The sequence below is a fragment of the Oreochromis aureus genome, linkage group 1, assembly GCF_013358895.1.
Source record: "Oreochromis aureus strain Israel breed Guangdong linkage group 1, ZZ_aureus, whole genome shotgun sequence".
Classification (NCBI taxonomy): Eukaryota; Metazoa; Chordata; class Actinopteri; order Cichliformes; family Cichlidae; genus Oreochromis; species Oreochromis aureus.
In genome coordinates, this window is record NC_052942.1 from 31,435,678 (window position 1) to 31,452,583 (window position 16,906).

At 38.5% G+C, this 16,906-nt stretch overlaps 2 protein-coding genes across 3 annotated transcripts; both read left to right on the forward strand.

The window, feature by feature from the left end:
• The first annotated feature begins 72 nt into the window (after window positions 1–72).
• LOC116325507 (UDP-glucuronosyltransferase 2C1-like) lies at window positions 73–13,038 on the forward strand. Of its 2 annotated transcripts, XM_031746419.2 has the most exons (3): window positions 73–304; window positions 1,246–1,350; window positions 9,530–13,038. In XM_031746419.2, the coding sequence occupies exons 2-3, from the start codon at window positions 1,246–1,248 to the stop codon at window positions 11,108–11,110; spliced, it is 1,686 nt and encodes a 561-aa protein (XP_031602279.2). In that variant the 5' UTR covers window positions 73–304; the 3' UTR covers window positions 11,111–13,038. The 2 variants fall into 2 exon arrangements, with proteins under 2 accessions (XP_031602279.2, XP_031602280.2); XM_031746420.2 differs by lacking the exons at window positions 73–304; window positions 1,246–1,350 and adding an exon at window positions 8,879–9,078.
• A 330-nt stretch (window positions 13,039–13,368) lies between these two features.
• On the forward strand, window positions 13,369–16,718 carry LOC116325649 (UDP-glucuronosyltransferase 2C1-like). Its single transcript, XM_039612504.1, has 2 exons — window positions 13,369–13,465; window positions 14,838–16,718. The coding sequence occupies exon 2, from the start codon at window positions 14,838–14,840 to the stop codon at window positions 16,419–16,421; it is 1,584 nt and encodes a 527-aa protein (XP_039468438.1). The 5' UTR covers window positions 13,369–13,465; the 3' UTR covers window positions 16,422–16,718.
• Window positions 16,719–16,906: the final 188 nt, after the last annotated feature.

The window sequence follows — 16,906 nt, forward strand, 5'->3', positions numbered from 1 at the left end:
AATTTAATTCTTTATTCAGTGAAAATGAAAAGGTGTACAATTCCAATTAATTCATAAATGGCGCACTAACTTTGATCCAGAATACATAAACACACACCTTTGGATTCCAAGTATCCCTGCCACCTTTGAACACAGATAGATAGGGTTATTACTTCCTGCCTTCCAGGCTTCAATGTGCATCCTGGATTGTGATTCAGTTCGTCTCTATCCTGCATAGCAACATTAATTGAACAGATTTAGTTCATTGGCGCTCTGAAAAACAGGCTCTTTACATTTCTTGTGTGGAGAAACCAAACGTCCAGCAGTAAGTAGAAACGCTCTGTGTTAATGTGACTGTATATACTGAAAATTAACTTAACCTTGCTACTCCACGTAAAAGCTCTGCTCAAATTGCGACTGGGGTTAGTGGCCCACACTTAAGCTTTGTGGGTTTTTGTGGAGAACCAACCGGTGTTGAAAAAACACCGAGGGTCTCTGCTCTAGTCCCCGGGTAGCTGTGACTTCCCGTTTAGCTGCAGGGAGGGTTTATTGTCCTTGGAAGCAGTGTCAAAAATATGTGGTACAACTGGTGTGTGGGCTACGCATGCTTATGCTATTGTTGATCCATCGGTCAGACACGGAGAAGAGCAGAGTTATAGCATACAAAGAGCCGAAGCAGAACGTTGAAAACATTGAAAAGTGTCGATTGCAGCCACCGTCTGGACTTTTAATGCTGCAGTTTTTAATCCTTATTGTTTGTTTCGTGCTTCTTCCTGTTCCCGGTGAACTCCGTCGTCGCTCCCTTCTCTACATTCAGTGGCTCTCCTTCTCTATTTTGTCAACCAATCAACATTCGGTAGACTCTTACGTCATCCGCTTTCAGCAGCGCGCTGTCAGTATCTTTTTATTAATTAAATAAAAAATAAAATAAAAAAACCCTCTCAATTATGCAATTACCCGCCTTCTTTTTAAAAATATGCAACCTACCTCAAGCTAATACATTATCTGCACCAATGAAAAAACGTGTACCAACTTCAAATATGTTATTATAAATATTATTACAAATTCAAAAATGTCAGTGATGAAACAGAAAGTTACTTAATAAATCATGAAAGTGTAAGAGCATATATGGATGGCTTGTGATTGCATCACTCTCAAACTTTTCATTGGCAAAGTGAAAAAAAAGTAGTTTGAAATTTTCATAGTCCGTTTCCACTGTGAACATCTTTTTCATGTCAGTAAATTCATTTTTTTTCTTCATTTCAGATGAGGGTGCTCTGTTGCTGCACTGCTTTGCTGCTGCTCATTTTTATTCCCAGAGCCTGTGAAGGAGGCAACATCTTAGTGTTTCCTTCAGAAGGCAGCCACTGGGTAAATATGGACATTCTACTAAAGGCTTTGCACTCTAGAGGACACAGCATAACAATTCTGTGTTCCAGTAAAAGCTGGTACATCAAGGATATGTCCTCTAGTTATAATATCTTAACAGTTCCGGTGGAAAACCCTGTGACTCAGGAGATTATGTCAAAAATGGTTGCTAAGCTCATAGAATCTGAACGAGGTGCTCTTTCCTTGTCAGATTTTATCCACATGGGTGTAGGGCTGTTCAGCAAATTTGTTGACATTCACAGAACTATAGGTGAACTTGTAACAGCAATAGTAGATGACAAACAGTTGATGAGAAACTTAAATGAAAGCAAGTTTGACGTGATACTCGCTGACCCCTGCTGGGGTGGTGGAGTCATTCTGGCCAAATATCTCAACCTTCCTTTGGTTTATAATGTTCGCTGGGTAATAACTGCAGATGCTCATTTTTCCATAGCTCCGTCACCATTATCTTACATTCCTGTGACTGGAACTGGCAATACTGATAAGATGACCTTTTCTCAGAGAGTTACAAACATGGTTTTACACATTATAACTCAAACACAAATCAACCTGGTGGCTAAACTAGTATACCAGAAAATAACTGATGAATATCTCGGGCCTGGTTATGATTTTAATGAGTTAATAATCGATGCAGACATTTGGCTGATGAGAGTGGACTTTGTGTTTGAGTACCCACGTCCCACAATGCCTAATGCTGTTTATATCGGAGGGTTCCAGTGCAAACCTGCTAAACCTCTGCCTCAGCACTTGGAGGACTTTGTGCAGAGTTCTGGAGAGCATGGCTTCATCCTCATGTCTTTGGGGACTTTTGTGACTGAACTTCCTGCTGACATGGCAAATGAGATCGCTGCAGCTTTTGCTAAACTACCACAGAAAGTGATCTGGAAGTATAAAGGTGACAGACCAGCCACTCTGGGCAATAACACTTTACTGGTGGACTGGATGCCACAGAATGACCTTTTAGGACATCCAAAAATAAAACTGTTTGTGGCACATGGAGGAACAAATGGAGTCCAAGAAGCCCTGTATCATGGAGTCCCAGTTGTGGGTATACCTGTGTTCTTTGATCAGTATGACAACCTGCTACGTCTGAAAGACAGAGGAGGAGCTAAGATACTTACATTAACTACAGTGGACAAAGACAACAACTTCCTGAAGGCCATAGAGGAAGTCCTGAATGATCCCTCATACAGGGCGAACATGCAGAGACTTTCCAGGCTACACAGAGATAAGCCAGTAAAGCCACTGGATAACGCCCTCTTCTGGATAGAGTTTGTCATGAGGCACAAAGGAGCAGCTCACCTGAAAGCAGAGTCCTACAGAATGCCCTGGTATTCCTACCACTCTGTAGATGTAGTTTTGTTCCTGGCTGGAGCTATGCTGCTTGTGCTTTTAACTACTTTCTACCTTATTAGGTGTATATACACTGGGATGTGTAAACGTAAAGTGAAACGTGAGTAATGGATGATTTTAGTAATGCAGTCCTTTGAAAAAAAACCATTGTATTTCTATTGTATTAAATTGAGATTTTATTCAGAATTATATTTTCTTAAAATATTTCTGAATGCATATTGTGATTTCATAATAATGAGCAATTCACAAATAAAACACTTGAAATGACTTTCCAAACACAAGATTTACTTTTTTGGTAATAAATACTTACTAAAAGGAAGCCAGTGCCCTCAGCTTTGCATGTGCCTGCATGTGAGTGGGATCACTGACTGCTGATGCGGGTGGTGCATAAAAGTCAACAACACTCTGCTGACTAAGTAACTGCAGGCTTCCAAACCTCCTCTGACATTAGTATGAGCACAAAACTGTAAGCTGGAATGGGTTTCATGGCTGAGAAGCTCCTGTAAATATACTATGTAAGCAGCCTGGTATTTATTTTCCATATAATATATAACACAAATGATGGAACTGGGAAGGAGGTGGGGTGTAAAGTGAATTCCACATTTGGCAGCATATGAGTAAAGCAGTTTAAATAGTGTAAAGTGTGTATTCTAGCGAGCTTTCACAATGAGATAAACACAGAAGGATATTTCCTGGGTCATCAGCTGCTACGTAATGGAATTGATATCAGCTATTTTCATTTTACCCAGTGACAGGTGTGATTCTAGGTTCAAACTTTTTGGGGGGGGGCTCAGCTCACAATCATAATGTCATACATGCCTTGTAATTGATTTTAAGGGAATATGCTGATTGAAAATTGAAAACTCACATTTAAAATTGTATAACCATAATAATGTTACCTTCCAAAGCAACCTAATTAGTTGGATGGCCTATTGTAGTTTCTAAGAATAATTCTGAGTGAATAATCAGAGATTCCAATCTATTCCATCAGTTTTAGTGTGGAGCCTTTAGTTATCAAACCCAAGGCAAAGGCTCAGTTCTGAAAGAGGTTAAATCAAAATTTGTGGCAAAGCAGACAAGAATAAAAACATGCACAACACTATTTCAGTCTCTTAATCACACAGTTCACCAACTCATCAAGCACTTCAAGTAGCATTATTCAGCACAAGCACTGGAAAATCACCCTGCCATTCCATAGACCTGTATACACAGCAAACTGGTAATAGAGTTGTTTTCATATTAAAATTTTTGAATTCATAAAACACCCTCTCTTTATTATGCAGAGGCATCATAGAGCATCATGTACACCAATGTCACGAGTGGAGAACAGATTCTGTCACATCAATATAGTGGCAGCCATTGTGTTCAAGCCATGTTTAGAGTGGTATGAATCCTGTAAAATGCTACAATTACTATCAATATTTTTTAAGTGTGCTACTGAAAAAGCACCGATGAAATACATGAAAAATTACTTTGTTAAAAATGCAGGGCTTTCTTTCAACTAGCTTCAGTATTTGTTCACTTGTTCTTTTGGTTCTTGTACAACCTCCCGGGCCTCTCTCTCTGTCTCCATCCTCCTCAGTCGACTTGAATTGTATTTGCTGGAAAATAACAAAAATATAATCATATAATAATTATTATAAGAGCAGGTCTGGGGTTTTATAACTGTTCAGCACACTGCTAAATTATGCAAAATCATCATCAGTGAATGTGGCTAAAACAGAAGCTACAGCTTTATAATTCTTTGGTGAATTTGACTGCATGTCACATATTAATGATAAAGGAACTGACCTCCCAGCCTTTTCTTCATTCAGTGATGCTAGTTTCAGTCATTGTGCAATGTACTGTTTATAAGATTGGGAAAACCTGCAGTCAGCTGAGACTGAAGAAGTCACTTGGATGAGTGACGAAACGTTTCTCCCACTGAAAACGCTACGTCCAGATGAACAGAATGAGCCTTTTGGGACTGACTGCATGTCCACTCTTTGTTTCTTTTTGTTCTTTCTCTTTGCATTCTTGATCCTGCTTTCTGCCTTTCTCTCCTCCTCTTTCAGTCTTTGTGCCATCACCCAAAAGTTAAATATTGCAGTAAATAAAAGGCATAAACTGATCCATATCAGTCTTTAGCAATATTCAAACTGAATACAGCCTGCTGCTGGATATAGACAGGTACCATCATGTTGATTTACTGTCACCTGGATTTGGAGCTGTACTATAAACAAACATTGAAGCCTAATTCAACCAGAATAGGAACAGAAAATTTTAACAAACTAAAATAACAGCACACATCAGCTAATAATTAACTAATAATCCCTAGTGATTTAAGTTACAACAACTAACACTTTTGATGTTATCTAAAGATAAATAAAAATAGGCATATACTTTATAAGTTACAGCAATGTCTCTGCATTATTAGAATAGTTTGAACTTTTGCTATATGTCAAGAGATGTACTCTAAGACACTTCTTCAGCTTCGAATCAGAGAGGAGAAACACACTGCAGTTAGTTACTTGCAAGCAAGGGCAGTCACAGCACTCGCACAGAAGTGAGGGCTCTGAGACTCGCAGCTCTGTGACTGCCCTGGTCTTTATTTATACATCATAATAATGAGACCTCCACAAATAAAACATTCAAAAACATGTCTCTTAGAAAATAGTAACATGGTAAGAGAGATACTGAAAACAACATAATGAAATCACTGTATGGATTATGTGATCATATACACACACACACTATAAACCTACACTGGAGTCTTTATTATTATGTAAAGCATTTAACCCATATATTTGATGTAGTTAAGTCAAGTATTATTCAGATGTATATCATAAAATTATCACAAAAAACTATGCTATTTGCTGTACTAATGTGGCAAAGCAAAGGGTTAATCTAAGGGTGCCCCTTTGGGCAGGGCCCTCAGCCAGAGTCCTGGCCGGACCTCAGCAGCAGGGAGGTGGGACTCTTGGTTTCTTCAAAAGGGGACCTGGGAAAGCCCTCTGGGCTTTTTCCTGCTGTCTGTCCGTTGGGGTTGGTCCCAACCTTCATGGGCTTATGGCGAACACCCTAGGGGAGCTTTGCTTTTTCTTCTGTTTTGCTCAGCTTCACTGTTCAATAAAACGGCTGACACAGAACTTTGTTCCTCTACTGTGATTTTTCTGTTTTTGACTTTAATTGGAATTGAGAAGCTGAAATCCACCTACTTCTAATCTGAGGAATTATTCACACTTACAACCACCACAGTATGAATACTGTAAAATGCTACCAATCATATCAATATTTCCTGTTTAGAATGTCGACTAACATCTTTTAAGTGTGCTACTGGAAAGCACACAAAGCAATCATGAAATACATGAAAAATTACTTTGTGAAGAATGCCATTTTTTTTCAGCTAGCTTCACTATTTGCTCACTTCTTATTCCTGTTCTTGTACAACCCTCAGTCCTCTTTCTCTGTCTCCATCCTCCTCAGTCAACTTGAACTGCAGTTGCTGGAAAAGAACAAAAATACAATCTTATAATAATTACTATAAGAGCAGGCCTGGGGTTTTATAACTGATAACACTACAGCACATTGCTGGGTTATGTGAAATTACCAGCAGTGAATGTGGGTAAAACAGAAGCTACAGTTTTAGAATTTTTTGATGAATTTGACTACATGTCCACTCTTGTTTCTTTTTCTTCTCTCTTTGCTGTCCTCATCCTGCTTTCTCCCTTTCTCTCCCTCACTATCCTGCTCTCTCAAGATTTAAATATTACAATGAATATAAGTTATAAACTGATCCATATCAGTCTATAGCAATGTTCAAAGTGAATACAAGCTGCTGCAGGAAATAGACAGGTACAACTAATTAGTCTACTGATGACAAACCACGCTGCTGAAGCAGCAACATCACGGCATCACAACACAGGACAGAAAACCTGTTTTGATGCTGTCCTGTACTGGTGTTAACTTGAATAAGTTTGGGAATGTATTTTAAAAAAGGCTAAAGACATAAAGACTCATAGAGAAAGTTGTCACATAAGCAGATGTAAATGCTTAGCATCAGGGGCGATTCTAGGATCAGAGCTTTGGGGGTGCTGAGCACCCAGAGAGCTGCCCAGCCAGGCAAAATAAACTTTACACATCACGATGAGACTTCTTCCCTGTCTCTGTCAGTCCCTGCATCCTTAAATGTCTCCAGTTGTCCCGAGTTCTCTATGACTGTCTCCTTGGTGCATTTAAACCCCTGTTCCTCCCTGTCCTCGTCGTCTGTTGTCTTCGTCTCCATTATCAATCATCATAATTTTACCATCTCTGTACAAGTCTGCAAATTTCTTTATTAAATCATAAGATTCTTAAATTCATCAAGTCTCTCTGTGCCTGTTCCTCGTCACAAAACATGACATCACTGTTTTGTACATTTTAACACAATTTAATCCCCACATTTGTGAAAGAAAAACAAAACACTTTTTTGAAAAGTCTGTAACAAAATCATCAAATCTGATAAAGTTTATTTAAATGCTGCAAAAGAAGAATGGATTGGAATATAAACAAATACATATCCTAACCTTAATTACTGGGGGAGAATAATGAATGATGCTCATAGTGAGTAAAAAGTAAACTGAGTGCATTTTTTGGACAGAGATTCACTTTTAATGTGTATGTATGATATAATACAGATACATAAAAAATACTCCCAAAACAGAATAAGTTATTACGAATAAATGATTACAAAATATTAATAAAAAAGATATAAAAATGGAGGCAACTTTGCCTGTGGTAGAATGTATACAATGTATGAAAAAATCTTTACTGCAGATACTAATTTGACTAATTTAATAATACTAATTTTGTGTTGTAAGATTTATGAGTTTCATGCTTTCATAGTGGTATTTGGGAGAGCTTGACATTTTTCTCAGGTGGTACACACAGTAAAAAGTTTGACAAACACTGATAAGTGTATGTGTGCTTTTGGAAAACATTTAAAGCTGCAGTACAGAATCTTTGAAACAAGCTTAAAACATTTTTAGAATATAAACAGAGCACTCTGCTTCTCTTTACAGCTCCTCACTCCACCAGGGCTGTTTGGCACTTTCTGATTCAGTGCGCAAATGTGGTGCACGTACTCCAGCAGTCATACAGACAACTGGACGGTCCAAAAGTTGGCCTACCTATTACTGGCTGAGGTTTTAGTAGAGTTGTGGCTGAATCACATAAAAATATATCATTAATTTTAATCTCCCCAATCAATGATAATGTTATGTTGGAATGTTGTTAAAGAGGGTCAAAAATGTTTCAACCCAGTTTGTTTTGCAGATTCTGTATAGCAGCTTTAATATAGGGAGAACGCAACTTCCTGATTGTGTGAGTAAAATCAGGTTTTTTCTCTTTGTCAGTTTAACAGTTTCTGTTTTGCCTGTCACTGTTCCTTGTCTGTTTTCTTACCTGGTTCTTCCTGACCTTGTACTTTCTCCTCACGTTCCCCTCTTTCCTCTCTCCTTCTTTGGACTGACAATCATACACAAATAGATTGGATTCAATTAGATGAAAAAATTACATTAATATGAAAAAAATACTATTAAGATCACTAATGAAAAGTCCTCTCTCAGTGTACTTTCAACCAAAAGGCAAATAACCAAACCACATGAACATCTAATAAAAGATATAAATATTGAAACACTGATCCAACATTATCCTTTATTGACGGATCATTTGATCTGACACTTTTACCTGAATGTTGCACCTTTTTTTGAAAAAAAAACTTCCTTATATCCATTATGAACCTGGCTGTCTCTCTGTGCACAAACACACACACACACACACACACACACACACACACACACACACACACACACACACACACACACACACAACAAGAGTTATAAGGTTAATGGGCATTCAGTCAGTTAGCTAGTTAGTATCCATTTACAAAAACAGGACGGTGGTAACAACAGCAGGCTACGGACAATTTTAAGTTTTAGATTTTAAATAGGCTGTATACATTTCAATGGGAGCAACAGGACGGTCAAATGTCGCTGATTTTGCTACAGAGCAGGACGGATTATAGGGTAGCAAACATCGTCGGAAAACACGTTTTCAACACTGCAGGTTACCTGGGTGTAATGTTTTTCAGCTAAAAAGAAACTAAAGCTAAAATCGCCCCTGCTTAGCATGCACTTCCAACTCATCAGTCAATAAGAAACATCAGTATCACGAACAAATTACCCGTTGCGTTCGAGTACCTCAGAAATATTGGTTTTTACTACGTCTTGCGCCGAGGTTTAGCTCCTCTCGTACAGACTACATACACCTCGGTTTTGCGCTATACAAAGCAGCCCTCCACTGTGACCTTTCCAGGTGAAGGAAACGATAGTGATCACAGTAAGTAGAAAACCTGGGTGAATGTGGCTGGCTTTATGTCGGTTGAGGAATGTTGCTGAAATGTACAAGTTAACTTTGCGGAAAATGGTGCTCAGAACGCGGATAGTCTGGGAATCATATTTAAACTTAATAACTAACAGACTGCATTAATTAAAATAATGATAATTACGAAAGACCGTAACTGTTAGTCTGTTTTAACGACTGGTCATCCTCAATAAATCTTTTTAATGCAATGCAATTTTTGTCAAGCACACTGACTTTCGAAATCGGAAAATTTACAATGGTGAAAAATGAGGAAGTAATGTTATCTCTTTAACGATGGAATGAAATTGCAACTGAGTTAGAGAAAAAAAAACGAAAACGCTATTTGAAATCAAAACAGGGCATTTCCACTGCTAAAAAAATGAAAGAAAGGAAGTCATGTCGGTAACTTTTTTTGTTTGTTTTTCAGATGAAGGTGTTCTGCTGCTGTACTGCTTTCCTGCTGCTTGTCCTTATTCCCACAGCCTGTGAAGGAGGCAACATCTTAGTCTTTCCCTCTGAAGGCAGCCACTGGGTAAACATGGACATTCTACTAAAAGCTTTTCACTCTAGAGGACACAACATCACTGTTTTACGTCCCAACAACAGCTGGTACATAAAAGATGACTCATCCTATAATACCATTACAGTTCCAGTGGAGAACATCGTGGATCAGAAGTTCATCACAAGAATTGTGTCTGAGGCCATACAATTTGAACGAGGGGCTCTCCCCTTGACGAGTTTTCTTCAAATGAGTGGAGGGATGATCAGCTTAATTGTTGATGTTCATAAAGGTGTAGCTAATTTTGTATCTGCAATACTAGATGACAATGACTTGATAAGAAAACTGAAAGACAGCAAGTTTGACCTGTTACTCGCTGACCCCTGCTGGGGTGGTGGAGTCATTCTGGCCAAATATTTGAACCTTCCTTTGGTTTATAATGTTCGCTGGTTATTAGGTACAGAGGCTCATCTTTCCATAGCTCCGTCACCATTATCTTACATTCCTGTGACTGGAACTGGGAATACTGTCGAGATGACCTTTTTTCAGAGAGTTACAAACATGGTTTTACACATCATAACTCAAACACAGAACAGCCTGGCATTTAAACTAGTATACCAGAAAACAGCTGACAAATATCTTGGGCCTGGTTATGATTTCAATGAGTTAATGATCGATGCAGACATTTGGCTGATGAGAGTGGACTTTGTGTTTGAGTACCCACGCCCTACAATGCCTAATGTTGTTTATATCGGAGGGTTCCAGTGCAAACCTGCTAAACCTCTGCCTCAGCACTTGGAGGACTTTGTGCAGAGTTCTGGAGAGCATGGCTTCATCCTCATGTCTTTGGGGACTTTTGTGACTGAACTTCCTGCTGACATGGCAAATGAGATCGCTGCAGCTTTTGCTAAACTACCACAGAAAGTGATCTGGAAGTATAAAGGTGACAGACCAGCCACTCTGGGTAATAACACTTTACTGGTGGACTGGATGCCACAGAATGACCTTTTAGGACATCCAAAAATAAAACTGTTTGTGGCACATGGAGGAACAAACGGAGTCCAGGAAGCTATTTATCATGGAGTCCCAGTTGTGGGCATATCCTTTTTTTTTGATCAGTATGACAACCTGCTACGTCTGAAAGACAGAGGAGGAGCTAAGATACTTACATTAACTACAGTGGACAAAGACAACAACTTCCTGAAGGCCATAAAGGAAGTCCTGAATGATCCCTCCTACAGGGCGAACATGCAGAGACTTTCCAGGCTACACAGAGATAAGCCAGTAAAGCCACTGGATAACGCCCTCTTCTGGATAGAGTTTGTCATGAGGCACAAAGGAGCAGCTCACCTGAAAGCAGAGTCCTACAGAATGCCCTGGTATTCCTACCACTCTGTAGATGTAGTTTTGTTCCTGGCTGGAGCTATGCTGCTTGTGCTTTTAACTACTTTCTACCTTATTAGGTGTGTATACACTGGAATGTGTAAATATAAAGTGAAACGTGAGTGACAACGTGAGGTATTCTAGTGGGATCGTGGGCTGAGCTTGACTTCCTGGTTTGCCTGAACTAATGCTATGTTCAGTTTTTTGTAATTGATCATTAACCATAATAATGATATAAAATGCAGCTGCATCTTTCTTTTTTGCTTCTTCTGCAACTTATTCTAACCTCAGCTCAACAGTATCGCAATAACAAGTTGTATTTGTCAGTTTCGGAGAGGCTAATTTTCTCTCATCACTCAATGAGTGAAGACAAGAAGGATTAATCCATACTGTAAGGCACCATTTTGTCTTAAGCTGAATAAAGCCAGAACAAAAATGATATTAGTGCAATTTAAATTCCATTTCATATGCATTTATGAGTTAAACCAAAAATTCCCCCAAACAAAGTTCCACATATCATAGGGATCACTGTAAATAAACTGCTCACCTCTGGGAATTTAAAATATCTCCTGAGTTTGATTACCTACTGCTTTCTTTGATGCTTGAGCAAAACTACTTTAAACCCTCTTAAAGGATAACGTGGAGAGATTTACAAGGCTACAAGATAAGACTACATGAAAGTCACTGGATAGCTCCCTCTTCTGGATATAGTTTTACCTGAAAGCAGAGTCCTAACATACCCTGGTATTCTTACCACTCTGTAGATGTCGTTTTGTTTCTAGTGGGAACCATGCTGCTTTTGCTTTTAACTGTTGTTTATCTTGTAAGGTGATGAAACACTGCATTATGCACATATAAAATGAAATATGAGTAATGAGAAAGTAAGGATTTTCTTAATGCAGACTTTTGCTGCATTTTTTTTTTTTTTTTTTTTTTTTTGCTGTATGCAATTTTATATCATCATTTCATTTTCTTATGATATTTCAGCAAATGTAATAGATTTTGTGTTAGTGATAAGCACAACAAATAAAACACTTGAAATTAATTCATGAATAAACCACAAAATTGAGCTTTTTTCATGCAAACTCACGAAAGGAAGCCAGTGCACTCACCTGCCATCGTCTGTTACTGCTGTTTGGCTTACTGAATCAAATCCATTGTACAGATAAAAATAGTTTAGGTAATAACATTTGATCAATTAAAAAACAGGTTCATGGGTTTTTTTTATACAGCTGTTGGTTGTGTTTTGTTATAGGAAGGACCTAAAGGTTTATTTTATGTGTAATAAATACATTTAAGTCAGACTCACTGTAGTCAAAAGAACATTTCCCACTGCAGTAATTAATATGAAGTGGTGTGGTTCTGTTGTGCTCTGACCTACCTGCCCCTCCATGTAGAAACATGGAAAGCCTGAGGCAGGGAGATGGAACAGGTATCAACAACAGATGTGACACTGATCAAGTTAGAAGGCATGAAAAGAAACAGCTGGGGAGGAGGTGGGCTGTAAAGTGGTCAGCACATGTGCCAGAAACTGTAGGCATGCTAAATCAGCTTGAATAGAACAACCTATATGTAATTATCAGTAAGATCATTAGAAAGATACTTGGTATGGATATGGGGAGGAATTGATGTCAGCTGTTATCATCTAGCCTAATGGGATTGTGGGTTAAACCTGTCTTTGTGGGCTGAAGTAGTGGTATGCTAAATTTGTTGTTCTAAAATAATTTCTGCTCAGAGAGACGAAATGTGTGCAGAGCTGGTGGCACCAAAACACTACTTGGTTTTCTGAGAGGCTCCATTTGATTACCATCATATAACATAATAGTGGCATAAAATGCAGATGCGTCTTTCTGATTTGCTACTTCTCCAACACATTCTAACTATAGCTCTACAGCATCGCAGTCACCAGTTGCATTTGTCAGCCTTGGAAATGTCATTTTGCTGTCATCACTCAGTGAATGAAGAAAAGAAGGATTAGTCCATAAAATGCTGCCAGCACACTGACAAGTTCTTTTTGTGTTCATTGAAATAAAGCCACATTAATTTTTATCAGAACTGAAATGGCATCTCATGTGTCTCATGTGTTCTCTATTCCGTTATTCATTCCTAATAAATAAGCAGATGAATTTATTGACTTCTTGTAATGAGTTTTGGGTTATATTTAAAAAATGGGGTAACTGTGATCCAGAGTTAGAGAACAAAATACACATACCATCATATCTAAATGTCATTGTACTGATTCAGTTAACTTATTACCTCATGACCGTATCACTGCTCTTTGCACACAGATTGATACTGTTATGCACTTTGCCTTACAAGGGTCTACTGAGGCACTGGGTATTAGTACCTTTTGCATGTTGGTTCAGCTCCTCCCCTCTGGAGAGTACAAATACACACGTCACGTTCGAAATACTGGTGCTTTGCAAAACAGTTCTCTTATCACCGTGACCTTTGCTGGATAAAGAAACTATTCATATTACAGTAAGTAGAAAAGCTGTGGTTTAATCTGTAAATGTTCTTACAGAGAACACTGAATGTTCATGAAATTTAAAAATTAAATTAGTAGAAAAATAGTGCTCATAATACTGCTGCATTTTGTAAGTCACATTTAAGCTTGCTTTATTCAGCTAATTTCTTGTGTTAGTGAAGGACTGAGGACACTTAATAAACTGTTTAAATGCAGCACTATGCATACATTTAAACATATTAACCCTTTTATGTGGGGAACTAACTTTCAATAGAATAAGTATTCTGTTGTTAAAAAGTAAAAAAAAAAGTGAACTTTGCTATAATAAACTGAAAGTATACCATGTTTTTAGCAGCAATTTTAATAATATATATTAATTTTTTGTTCTTGAAATGTTCTTTTTAAAGGTAGGAAAATCTTCTCTAAAACATCTTAAATATATGGTAATAACCGTTTTACAATGCCTAACAATAACATTGTTTGGACACGGTGCCCAAACTTGCTTAAAAGTTTCTGAAGTGGTCCCGGCGTGGATTTAAAGTAAATTTTCTCTTTATTTTTTGACATTTTTGAAATGACCTAATACAAGGCTTTTGGGGGTTGGGGGTTCTACCACACTTGAATTTGGATGAGACCAGGAATACACACTGGGCAGATTGCTAGTGTACCCATAGGGATAACACAGAGACAGAGAAACGTTCACACTCACATTCCCACCTACAGCCAATCTAGAATAAAAAAATAAGCCCTTTGCTGTACCTAGAGAACCTATGGAGTCCCAGTTAGGCAAACATGAAAAGATTATAATCTGTTTTTCTGTTTGAAAACTTAATTAGAACTTGCAGATATTGTTTGCAAATTGTGTGAGAATGGTCCTGGCTAGCTATCTTTGTTTATAAGGTAGATATGGTAACATAGCCAGGGGTGCACATAAGTGGTCCGCAGGTGCGCATTCGCTGTCAAAATAAAAGACGCGCACCAGATAAGAAGTTGCAACGCGCGTTTGCGTACATAAGATTTTCTGGAGGAGGACAGACGTTTGTTTAGGACTCTTAAAGATGTCGAAGAAGCAAGCTCCTTTAAGCAATTACTTTGGTGTTCCTCCACCTCCAAAGAAATGTCAGAAGGAGTCCGAACCGCAAAAGAAGTGCGTATTCTCGGAAAAGTGATTGCAGGAGGTGAGCTGGCTTCAAACAAATGATGAATGCACAGAGATGTGGTGCAGAATATGCCGTGAAAATCCCACTCTAGCGGACAGAAACAGTGCCTTTTATATGTATGCAAACGCGCGTTGCAACTTCGTTGCACTACATTTACACTCTGTTTTTAAAAATAACCTTCTTCATTCTTCTTCTTCATCTTCAGTAACTTGATTTTGAATTTCAGATGAAGGTGTTCTGCTGCTGCATTGCTTTCCTGCTGCTCATCTTTATTCCCAGATCCTGTGAAGGAGGCAACATCTTGGTATATCCTTCTGAGGGCAGCCACTGGATAAACATGGAAATTCTACTAAAGGCTTCGCACTCTAGAGGACACAATATCACCATTCTGCGTTCTAGTAAAAGCTGGTACATAAAAGATAACTCATCTTATTACAGTGCCTTTACAGTTCCAGTGGAAAATACTTTGGATCAGACGTTCATCACAAGAATTGTTGCTGAGATCATAGAATTTGAACGAGGAGCCCTCCCGTTGACAAGCTTTCTCCACATGAGTGTAGGGATGTTCAGCACATTTATTGATGCCCACAAAGGTGTAGGTGCAGTAGTAACAGCAATGCTGGATGACAAACAGTTGATGAGAAAATTGAAAGACAGCAAGTTTGACCTGTTACTTGCTGACCCCTGCTGGGGTGGTGCAATCATTCTGGCCAAATATTTGAACCTTCCTTTGGTTTATAATGTTCGCTGGCTTATAGCTACAGAGGCTCATTTTTCCATAGCCCCGTCACCATTGTCTTATATTCCTATAACAGGAACCGGGAATATTGACAAGATGACCTTTTTGCAGAGAGTTAAAAACATGCTTTTGCACATAATAACCCAAATACAAAATGAGCTCTTAGTTAGACTAGTATACCAGAAAATAACTGACAAATATCTTGGGCCTGGTTATGATTTCAAAGACTTAATGATCGATGCAGACATTTGGCTGATGAGAGTGGACTTTGTGTTTGAGTACCCACGTCCCACAATGCCTAATGTTGTTTATATCGGAGGGTTCCAGTGCAAACCTGCTAAACCTCTGCCTCAGCACTTGGAGGACTTTGTGCAGAGTTCTGGAGAGCATGGCTTCATCCTCATGTCTCTGGGGACTTTTGTGACTGAACTTCCTGCTGATGTAACAAATGAGATCGCTGCAGCTTTTGCTAAACTACCACAGAAAGTGATCTGGAAGTATAAAGGTAGTAAACCAGCCACTCTGGGCAATAACACTTTACTGGTGGACTGGATGCCACAGAATGACCTTTTAGGACATCCAAAAATAAAACTATTTGTGGCACATGGAGGAACAAATGGAGTCCAAGAAGCCCTGTATCATGGAGTCCCAGTTGTGGGTATACCTGTGTTTTTTGACCAATATGACAACCTGCTACGTCTGAAAGAGAGAGGGGGCGCTAAGATACTTACGTTAGCTACAGTGGACAAAGACAACAACTTCCTGAAGGCCATAGAGGAAGTCCTGAATGATCCCTCCTACAGGGCGAACATGCAGAGACTTTCCAGGCTACACAGAGATAAGCCAGTAAAGCCACTGGATAACGCCCTCTTCTGGATAGAGTTTGTCATGAGGCACAAAGGAGCAGCTCACCTGAAAGCAGAGTCCTACAGAATGGCCTGGTATTCCTACCACTCTGTAGATGTAGTTCTGTTCCTGGCTGGAGCTATGCTGCTTGTGCTTTTAACTACTTTCTACCTTATTAGGTGTGTATACACTGGAATGTGTAAATATAAAGTGAAACATGACTAATGATCAGTACACAGATGGATGTGATAATGCATTGTGTCATTTTAACTTTTCATGTTTGAGTATAACATTCATATGAGCTTGTTATAAAAAACAAACAAACTTCATGATCATTAAAAGTCCGTGTTTCAAAATAATTCTGAGTGGATTAACCCTAACAAGATAAACATAATCAATAAAAAAAATGCCTTTATACCTTTACCTGAATATACTGTATGTAGTTTTGTTGTATTCTGCCTTTGTTTATTAGAGAAAACTGCATTTATGTTTGACAAACAATAAATATCTTCTTAATGAATACTTAGAGGAATTCTCTGTTGATGGGACGTTAAATAATATTCTTATGCCATGCAAATCTGAGTAGTAATGATCCCATTTAAATTACAGAACATGTTTTTTTTAATTTGTTTCGATTCTTTTCGATTATTAATGCCAAGAATGACAGAATGGCGCTGGCATAGTACTCGGGACACAGAATAGTCCTTTTA